Here is a 10,367-nt window from a genome sequence, read left to right on the forward strand (position 1 = left end):
CTCTGGTGAGCCCTCACCTGCAGTACTGCGTCCAGCTCTGGAGCCCTCAGCACAAGAAGGACATGGAAGTGTTGGAACGGGTCCAGAGGAGGGTCACAAAAATGATCCGGGGGCTGGAGCACCTCTCCTATGAGGACAGGCTGAGAGAGTTGGGCTTGTTCAGCCTGGAGAAGAGAAGGCTGCGGGGCGACCTGATTGCGGCCTTTCAGTACCTAAAGGGGGCCTATAGGAAAGATGGGGACAATCTTTTTAGTAGGGCCAGCTGTGTCAGGACAAGGGGTAATGGTTTTAAACTGAAGCAGGGTAGGTTTAGACTGGATATAAGGAAGAAATTCTTCCCAATGAGGGTAGTGAAACACTGGAACGGGTTGCCCAGAGAGGTGGTGGAGGCCCCATCCCTGGAAACATTCAAGGCCAGGTTGGACGGGGCTCTGAGCAACCTGATCTAGTTAGCGGTGTCCCTGCTCACTGCAGGGGGGTCGGACTAGATGACCTCTAGGGGTCCCTTCCAACCCAAAACATTCTATGATTCTATGATCTTAAAGATGTTGATGGGAGGTAGAGAAAGGTTTCAGAAAATGCATCTTAGAGCAGTCTAAAATTGGCTGCCAGGATTGTTACTGGGAGAGGAAATAAAGAATATCCCTTCAGAGGGATGTATTATTTCATTATTAAAGTTAACTCAAATGTAGGACTTCCTTGTCTTGAGGCAGGTTACTGATACACAGATTCTGTATCTGTATATAGTTTCTCAACATAACAACACAAGCTTTTCTCATCTGCTAAGATTACCTGTAAAAAGCTGGTAGTCATGCTGGAATAACGTCAGTAAAACATGTCTTGTGAAAGACTGGGCCATGAAGGGCAATTAACTCATTTTATGCTCCTGGATTTTCTCAAGTGGGGAATGACTGCCTGGTGGGTGACAATAACCTGGCCATGAAATTGTTTTGTACAGTTTGGCTACTTCTTGCCTGACTTGCAAATGATACTTCTGAAGTGTTGCCATGTTGTGGATAGCAATTAGCAAACAAAGTTCAGAATGGTATATTTGCAAACCATGGTGGGCAGTAGAAGCTTTTTTTACGAGTACAAATGAGCAATGACACCTTCTGAAGAAATTAATACTTCTACTTTTTGATTTCCATTTAAACAAGGACATTAAAGTCACTGAAGAAAGTCAATGTTTTTTTTGAAAATCTGAGGGGTTTTTTTCAGTTTTGCCTTGCGAGTCACTTAACTAACCAATGAAAGTTGAAAAAACTCTCTGATACTTGTGAGGCTGAGCTGTGCAGGAGAGACTTGCATGGACTGCATGTTTTGCCAAGGAAATGATACAGTTATGTGTGAGAAGTTGTCCTGGGTTTAGTTTCTGTAGTGTGCTATTAATGTAAATTTGGAGAGAGAAATGGTTTAGAAAAGTTTCTGAAAATTGATAATGCACATATGTTTTTGCATAACTGAAACCAGAAAAATATTCTTAGGAAAGAGAAAATTGTCGACTCCAAATCTCTTAAAGGAAAGACATCCATTGTCTTGACTGGAAATTACATCTTGGCCCTTAGAACTTGATAATGTGAATTGTCACTTTTTTCTGCATCTCCTTATAATAGTTTGACTGTGCTGCAACTCATCTTTTATTTTCATGGGGAAAAATGTTTTAAATAAAAGCAAATCCTTACAATATTGTATAGCACTAAATAATTCTAAACCCTCAGCTTTTTACTTTAAAACAACAAAAAATCACCAACTTCTTACTAATAGCCATCATTGAATAACAGATCCTAGGTTTAATTAGCATGGCTTTTCTATTGTAATTAAAATGAGAAGATTTCTGGTTTGCCCTATTTCAGGACATCAAAGGTAACAAAATACATTGGAGTGAAATTTCGTAAATTTCTTAAGGCTTTTGAGTGTAAATGTGTAGCGATGATTCAATTATTCTTTCTAGTTATGAACTGACAGGTCACTAAGGTAGCTAATAGTTGTGATTCTTAATGCTCCCTTTACACAGTAGACTGGAGCTTGGTAAATGAAAAACATCAGCTATTCATGTGAATGTTATTTCTTTTAAAAGAACTTTCTGGAAGCATTTACTGCATTACCATTTGGTAGCAAGGTGCAAGAGCTTGGTTTAGAAAGAAATTTGACTAGTTAAGCCTGTGCAGTACTATTCATGAAAAAATTCTAAGTGCAATACACCAGAAAAGTGTGTTACATAATGATTGGGTTTGACTTCTGTATAGTGAATTATGAAGCCCACTGGAAATCCGCTGTGTTTTGGAGTGGTTTTGACTCAGGGAGGGCTCTGGCAATTGAGCACTATGTAAGTAAGTAGTTTGTTGCTTTGTTACTCTTCGTTACTAGAATTAATGTACATACATACTGACTTGGTTAGGTAAGAATAGTTCATGAGTTCAAAAAATAGACTAGTGTAATGCTTGGAAACACTGTTAATATAAAATACTCACAAGAACTCTCTTTCTCTCCTAGGATTCACTTCGGTATGAACGGTTCCATGCGCATTAATCCTGATAGAAGCAAAGACAGAAATGGAGCACTACCAGCTTTGGAGATACAGCTTACAGAGGATACTGTTTGGTTTTTTGAGGTGACAGTAGAGTATAGGTAAAGCAGAAACTAACAAAATTAAACACGGCTTTTTGTAACATTCTTTTAAGAACATAGCGAAACATCACACACAAATTGTTAAGTGCTTGGATGCCATCTTAGACACAAAGCAGCAAAAAAGAACTTTCTATACATATCATATTTATTGGTATGGTAATTTAATTTTGTTACTTGTTGTACCAGTTTACGAACAGTTAAGTAGTTCTACACCATAGTCTCATTAGATAGTGTCAAGACTGGGAATGAAAGTTAGATTTAATTCTGTCCTTAGATCTGTGTGCTGAACCCCATTGCTCCTTTAATTTCCACTGCTTGTACTGTATTATTTTCAAATAGTTATGCTTAACCTAATAAAATCAAGGTTTAAGAAAATACATCTTTTATTGTCATGTTGTAATTACTGGACCATATAACATCAGTTAGTTGTGCTCGATGGTCCAAACACATGGTCTTTCCATGTTGGAATTAATTTTAAAGTAGGGACCTGGAAATTATTTTTCAAACTAATATGAACAAAATGAAGATAATTTCTTGTATGTTGGACCAGATGCATGTTCTACACATGTGTCACTGACCTGGTTTTGGGAGTAGTGGTTAATGTAATTTCTGTGCCTCTTCCTGTCACTGGTATTTTCATGGTTTCTGTTATCTGCATATAATGTTCCATTATACTCTCATGTGTTTTTTTTTAAAACCATACTGTTATATTAGCATATAATTAAAATAAAAATAAATCTCAATATATTTTTCTCTTCCAGAAATGCAGCTGAGAGTGAGCAGAAAGTAAGAATGATGGAAAGCTTGGATGTCTGTTCTCCAAAGTTTAGCTGCTTAAGAGCAGAAAGTGAGATTAAGCAGCAGAAAATGCGCTTGTTGTGTGATGTGTTACTGGATCAAGCAGTATTACCTGGAGTGGGGAATATCATAAAAAATGAAGCACTGTTTGACAGTGGTCTTCATCCAGCTGCTAAGGTGGGTGAAATGTCTCAAGACAAGATTATTTTTAATGACACCAAAGCACTAAAAATGTAAATACATATTTATAAAACATTTTGTCATCTTCTTACCTTTGTTTTATCATCTGTCATTTCTTACGTTATTCTAAGACACTAAATTAATGTGTTATCATTATAACTGGAGAAATTTGTCATGGCATTCCTTGGAACCTGTTGCTGCTACTCCTACCTCACAGAGTGGTCATGTTTTGTGGGCCTTCTCTCTTACAATTTGAAACATCTCCTTAGTAGGGAATTCATTTAACTTTCAAATCCTGACTTTGTCTGTCTGGCATCCTGTGGTACTACCGTTAAACTGTCAGCCTGTAAATAAAGGAAAGTGAAGAGTGCTCAGGTTTTCTTAGTTCAGTTACTACACAAAACAGTTTATATGGTAGAGTTGATTATTTTTGCAGCTGCTCCTTCCACTTCCTGTCCTGCTAGCTGACATAATTTGTTTTTCTGCCATTGTTTACCATACTCAAGCATGTGTCTCAGCTTTGGTTGAAAAGAAATCTGATGTTTGCAAAACAGATTGAGATTACATAGAATGTAAAGGAAAGCTGGTGAAGACAATAACTGAAAGGTTTTTTTAAACATAATATTTCTGAAAGTTCTTCATAGGATCAGTCTGAATTTAATTGTATCTGCAATGTGAGCTGGCAGAGGAAAGAAAAATGTGACTTAAAATTTTGAGTTCTTAACAAAAATGTGTTTGGTTGATGCATCTCTCTAATTGTGATGCCTTTGGCTCAAGTATTCTTCCTGAAGATCTCTCACAGGAAAGAGCCTCTGGTAGGTCGTATCATAATCCACAAGGAAATTAAGAGGGAACTAAGTGTTGTTAACTCCACATGATTCCTGTGATCAGGAACTCTTAGGTCCATATAGAGGAAAACAACTGAAATTTTTACATAATGTTTAACACGGATGAGACAAAGTACATTGTTTTGTATTCACACAATGAATTTGTTTAATATAGAAAGTGAAAATTAACTGGTTTACTGAGATGATATATATATAATGTGAAGTCAGAGAGCTATCATAACAGGAAGCAATGCGATTCCACATCAGCTGGAGGTGTTCAAAGTGCCCCTGTGTTATAGGTCTTTCCGTTATTATCCCTTAGCATCGTAATATTCTAAAAATCATTCTGGTCTTATTTGCAGGTTTGCCAACTGACAGATGAGCATATACGTCACTTGGTGAAAATGACACGCGATTTTACCCTGCTTTTTTATAAGGTATTTGCACATGTTTCTGAGAAACCTCCAAAACTTGATTCCAACTTGTTAGCTGTATGTGATTGTCTGGTGAAAACAGTAAAGAGAGAGATGCAACAGGACATATGTTTCCATGAGTAGGAATGTTGGTTTGTGTGCTCTTTAATAATTGTGACTTGCCAAATGATGGAAAGGTGGGGGAGTCTAGACTGTAAGAATGTGCCTAGCCTTGGCCCAGTTGCAGCAGCAGAGTTTGACAGATGCTGCTTGAGAGCCAGTACAGTTTTGCTGTGCATGTGCTGTAACGTCACTGTGAACGTGTCAGAATTGATGTAGGTTAAGCACACACTTATATGTAAGATAACAAAAAGGTCACTCTTCAAACTGGAAACTAGAGATTGCCCCAGGGAAGTATGAAGGTAATTCATGTGGTTTCCTTTATGAAACTTGAGATAGCAAGTATATTTATTTGACTAAATAGATTGCAACTTATAACAACTTTTTTTTCTAACGGAAACAACTTTTTTTGTTGCTAAAGTGAAATAAATTCAAGCTTCTCCCTACTGCCACAACTTTACTGGGATTTCATTCTTCCCCTGTAAACTCTGTAATTCCTGGTTGCTTGCTCTTTAACTTTCCAAAATAGGAAAAGAGACAACTTGACTTAATTTTTGTATGTTTTTTCTTCTTTAAGCTGCATGCAGAGAAATGAACAGCAGCAGTGAAATTCTTGTCTGTTTCTCTTGGTATTCATGAAGGGCAAGAAGCTAGTGCTGCTAGTGCTAGAGTCTTTTTTTGGTAGACTAGGAGGAGGGCACCTAACTTTCCTAATGCCACCTTTCAATCATAAAGGCTAAAAATGTAATTTGTTTAATAGTTTGCTTAACTGTTTGCTTTCCCCCAACCCACTGAAGAATACTTGAGTCTGTTGTCTAGAGAAATCTTTTCATTCTCCAAACTTCATAGAGAAGTCTACCAGTAAAGAGATAGCATCCAGTTCTGCAACAACTATAATACCAGGAGATTTAAATGTGTCACAGGCTTTTAGACTGACAATAAACAAACAAGTTGAACTTCCTGTAGCTCAGCTTAGCCATTTTCAAGACTTCTATAATCTATACTTAGCAGGTATTTACCAGTGAAGTGCTTTTAAAGGAGACCTACCCCCCGCCACCAAGTCTCTTTAAGATTAAAAAACCATAATGAACATAGGTTAATAAGAGGGGGTAGTGCTTGATCATTTTTTATAAACTGCTATAGAACGTTTGTAGTAATCGTACTACATAATTTGTAGTAACACCTTACAGATGCAAAGGTGAGGAATCTTGTTCGTGTAGAAAGCTGTTGCTTTTGTTTGGTTTTTAAATAACTGGATGGGAGGAAAATACTAATAATAAACTATCTGTAAACCTTGAGGAGAAATCGTGAGGAGAAAGCAAATTGCTTGTGAATATTCATGCAAATACATATTAGTAATTCCTTCTGATTGAATTACTGGATAGTACTGGCAAAAGCATTCTCATTCAGCAAGGCTGATGAGTAAGTGCACAGCAGAAGCAAATATGCTGTGCTCAGACACCTGTATTTTGGGAAAACTCCAAGGGTCTTCATGCATTATGGAGCTACAGCTATTAAACCCTGCCAGAGCTGGGCCGGTGTTGCTGGGCTAGCTGTGGTATCGTTTGAACTGTGCCCAAGGAACTGTGATTGTAGCGCAGAAACTCGTGTGGCTCTGCAGACTTGGCTGCACCTCTACTGGGCTTTTCTTGTTTGTTTTTTGGGTTTGCTTTTTTTTTTTGTTGTTGTTGTTCTGCCAGTTTTAGCTGGGGTATGGCTGTGCTGACTCCATGTGAATTGTCTCATGAAATGTGCCTGCTTGTCAGCCCTCTGGAGGCTCTTTAGGTCACTGTGCCCTTTGGGCTTGTAATGTACTTAATTTGACTTTCTGCCAGGATCTGGGGAGCTCGCCAGAGTGCCAAGTGGCTTTTTGTGAGCCAACTTGTCCGGCATGGCCAGTGCTAAGATGAAGCTGAGCAGCTTTACTGGTGCTACCTGACTCCTACAGAATCTCTGGAATATTTCTGCAGTGCTCAGTTCTTCAGGTTTTGGGAAGGTTGATTAGCTATGCTAAGGCACATGGAGGCCAGGGAGATAATTCGAGATAGCCAGCATGGCTTCACCAAGGGCAAGTCCTGCCTGACGAACCTAGTGGCTTTCTATGATGGTGTGACGTCAACAGTGGACAGAGGGAAACCAATGGATGTCATCTATCTGGACTTCTGCAAGGCCTTTGACATGGTCCCCCACAACATCCTTCTCTCTAAATTGGAGAGCTATGGATTTGATGGGTGGACTGTTCGGTGGATAAGGAACTGGCTGGATGGTCGCATCCAGAGGGTAGTGGTCAATGGCTCAATGTCCGGATGGAGATCAGTGACGAGTGGTGTCCCTCAGGGGTCCGTACTGGGACCGGTGCTCTTTAACATTTTCATCAATGACTTAGACAGCGAGATCGAGTGCACCCTCAGCAAGTTTGCGGATGACACCAAACTGAGTGGTGCAGTTGACACACCAGCAGGACGGGATGTCATCCAGAGAGACCTGGACAGGCTAGAGAGGTGGGCCTGTGTGAACCTCATGAGGTTCAACAAGGCCAAGTGCAAGGTCCTGCACCTGGGTTGGGGTAACCCCCAGTATCAATACCTCAGCTCTGGTGAGACCTCACCTGCAGTACTGCGTCCAGCTCTGGAGCCCTCAGCACAAGAAGGACATAGAACTGTTGGAACGGGTCCAGAGGAGGGCGACAAAAATGATCCGAGGGCTGGAGCACCTCTCCTATGAGGACAGGCTGAGAGAGTTGGGCTTGTTCAGCCTGGAGAAAAGGAGGCTACGGGGAGACCTGATTGCGGCCTTCCAGTACCTAAAGGGGGCCTATAGGAAAGATGGGGAACGTCTTTTTCATAGGGCCAGCTGTGTTAGGACAAGGGGAAATGGTTTTAAACTAGAACAGGGTAGGTTCAGGCTAGAGGTAAGGAAGAAATTTTTTACAATGAGGGTGGTAAAACACTGGAACAGGTTGCCCAGAGAGGTAGTGGAGGCCCCATCCCTGGAAACATTCAAGGCCAGGTTGGATGGGGCTCTGAGCAATCTGATCTAGTTAGCAGTGTCCCTGCTCACTGCAGGGGGGTTGGACTAGATGACCACTAGTGGTCCCTTCCAACCCTAAACATTCTATGATTCTATGATTCTATGATTAACCCAGACTGTAGCGTCAGGTCTGAGCTGTCTCCGTGGTGTGGTTTTGGTTCTTCTGGGGGTGAGGGAAGGTGGTGTTGGTATTGTGTTTTATGTTTGTTTTATATGCTGCAATGATTGCAGCTCATCAGCTCCTGCAGGTGCCAGGTCAAAGATGACTGGTGCTGAATCAGAGCTAGCTGGTCCAGCTGAACTCAGGGGGTCCCTAGCACATATTTGCTTTCAGTATGCTAGTATGTGTTTTTGTTGTGTGTCTTTTATTCCATTATGTGGAGAATTCCAGACACTGTTATACCTGATTTAAAGTCAATTCTTTTCATAAAAGAATAGGAAATATAGATTATAGCCTTTATGAGTGTGCCTTAAATATCTTTATGTAGTCATTGAGCCGTCAGTTTATGCAGGGTTTTTTTATTTTACCTTCAGCTGAACTGTAGAAGGACTGACATAAAATTTATACTGGGTCTCTGACTTGGGTTTTAAATGTGTTCTGTTTTAGTGCCGCAAAACTGGGTCTCCACTTTACAAACACTACAAAGTATACAAGCGCCCAACCTGCGGTCAGTGCAATGGGAAGATCACTGTGTGTCGTTTAGGAGAGAATAACAGGATGACTTACTTCTGCTCTCGATGTCAAAAGGCAGATCCCCAGCTTGTCAATGTTAGGTATGATGGTAACTTTATAACACACTTAAGCACTGCTGTCCTCAAAGTGCTGTTACAGTAAGAGGACATCACTCCTCAAGTAGAATGGATCCTTGTGCATTTTATATTTCAATTCACTTGACTTTGCAAAAGAAAAATGTTTTGGCCATTGGTATTTAAGAATGTTTAAAAGCTTCGATTCTTTGATACTATTTCTTTCAAAGGCCTCCTCTGTTATGAAATAGCTATTACTCTAATCAAATGTAGGAATTGTAAAACAATTCAGAATACTTAATTATTCAACACTTCTGGAAAAATTTCCCCTTGTTCTTGGTGTTATCAATATAATAGGCTTGGATGTTTATACACAACTGAGTTGAATGGCATAAGGAATTTGTGTCTGTATTTCTTTTCATAGGATAGTCCCTTCAGTCCTGGAATATCTAAACAGCTGTGTATCTGTATGATGTTGTTCTGGCTGTAGAGTCACACTGAGGAAAACTAAAACTTCGGTAATTCACAGTGCAGCCAGTATTCTAGGGCTTAGGACTTTTTTTTTTTTTTTTCTTCCTTCTTATCAGATTCAGAAAGCTTTTACTACAGGTGTGCTACACAGATGCTTTCAGTCCTACATAAATTGTGCTAGCAGCAGCTTTCCTCCTTTTATTTTAGAAAAGCACAAAATGCATTTGATACCACGAAGGGTCAAAAGGTAAAAGTTCCAAAAGCACCTTACTCAGACTCTTACATAAGTTATTCTTGAAAATTTTTATCTGAGGTGTCAGAATCTTGCCTTTTTATATTGAGCTCTGTCAATCTGATAAAAGATGCTGCTTCGCTTTGCAAACTTTGCCTTCATTAGTGTGTGCGTATATATATTTTAGATAAGATCTGCAGAATACACAAATCCCTCTCCCACCTCCAACCTTCTTTCAAGATTTAGATGGCTGAAGAGATTTTGGTTAAAGCTTAAAAATCACCTTTGAGTACAGATCAAATATAGAAAATTCCAGCATGGAAGATAAATATTTCACATGCTGATAACCCCAATCTGCTGTGTTTTCAGAAAGTAATAATGAGAAATGTTTTGCAGAAGGGTGGGAAGACAGCAGTGTTCTGTTGAGGCAGATAACTAGAAAATGATGCAAGGAAAAAAAAAAAAAAAAACTGTTCTAAACAAGTGGTGGTTTGTTTTTTGTTGTTGTGTTTTGGGGTTTTTTTTAAACAAATAATTAAGCAGCGGTATATTTCAGTGAAAAAGGTGGTAATGGTAGCTATAAAATAAAAAGGTTGTTTCTTGTGCTGTCCTCATCCTAATGGTCATCCTTTGTGTTCTACTGCTCGTGTTTCTATTATGCAGTAACTGTTACCAAATAAAAATGTGTTTAGCTCTATGTTTAGATACAGTTTATTGCCATTCCAAGCTTTTCACATTTGAAGACTGAAAGGAGCCCCTGTGATCAGACTTACTGGCTACAGATCATAAACTGCAGAATGTAACCCAGTGGTTCTTGGGTAAAGTCAAGTAGCTTAGGATTTTGCTCAACTGAAAAAATGAAGAAAATACCTTTATAAGCTACCTTATCAAATTAAAATGTACCTTGAAGTTTTAAAATAC

At 39.3% G+C, this 10,367-nt stretch overlaps 1 protein-coding gene across 1 annotated transcript in view; it reads left to right on the top strand.

Annotated features, from left to right (window-relative positions):
- NEIL3 (nei like DNA glycosylase 3) overlaps window positions 1-10,367 on the top strand; it is a 29,532-nt gene that overhangs the window by 11,792 nt on the left and 7,373 nt on the right. Inside the window, exons 3-6 of the mRNA XM_009642350.1 lie at window positions 2,494-2,628; window positions 3,390-3,603; window positions 4,796-4,870; window positions 8,604-8,770. Coding sequence (XP_009640645.1) covers window positions 2,494-2,628; window positions 3,390-3,603; window positions 4,796-4,870; window positions 8,604-8,770 — 591 coding nt within the window. The remainder of the gene's footprint in view (window positions 1-2,493; window positions 2,629-3,389; window positions 3,604-4,795; window positions 4,871-8,603; window positions 8,771-10,367) is intronic.

Source organism: Egretta garzetta, unplaced genomic scaffold (genome assembly GCF_000687185.1).
Source record: "Egretta garzetta isolate BGI_Z169 unplaced genomic scaffold, ASM68718v1 scaffold46, whole genome shotgun sequence".
In the NCBI taxonomy this organism is placed as follows: domain Eukaryota; kingdom Metazoa; phylum Chordata; class Aves; order Pelecaniformes; family Ardeidae; genus Egretta; species Egretta garzetta.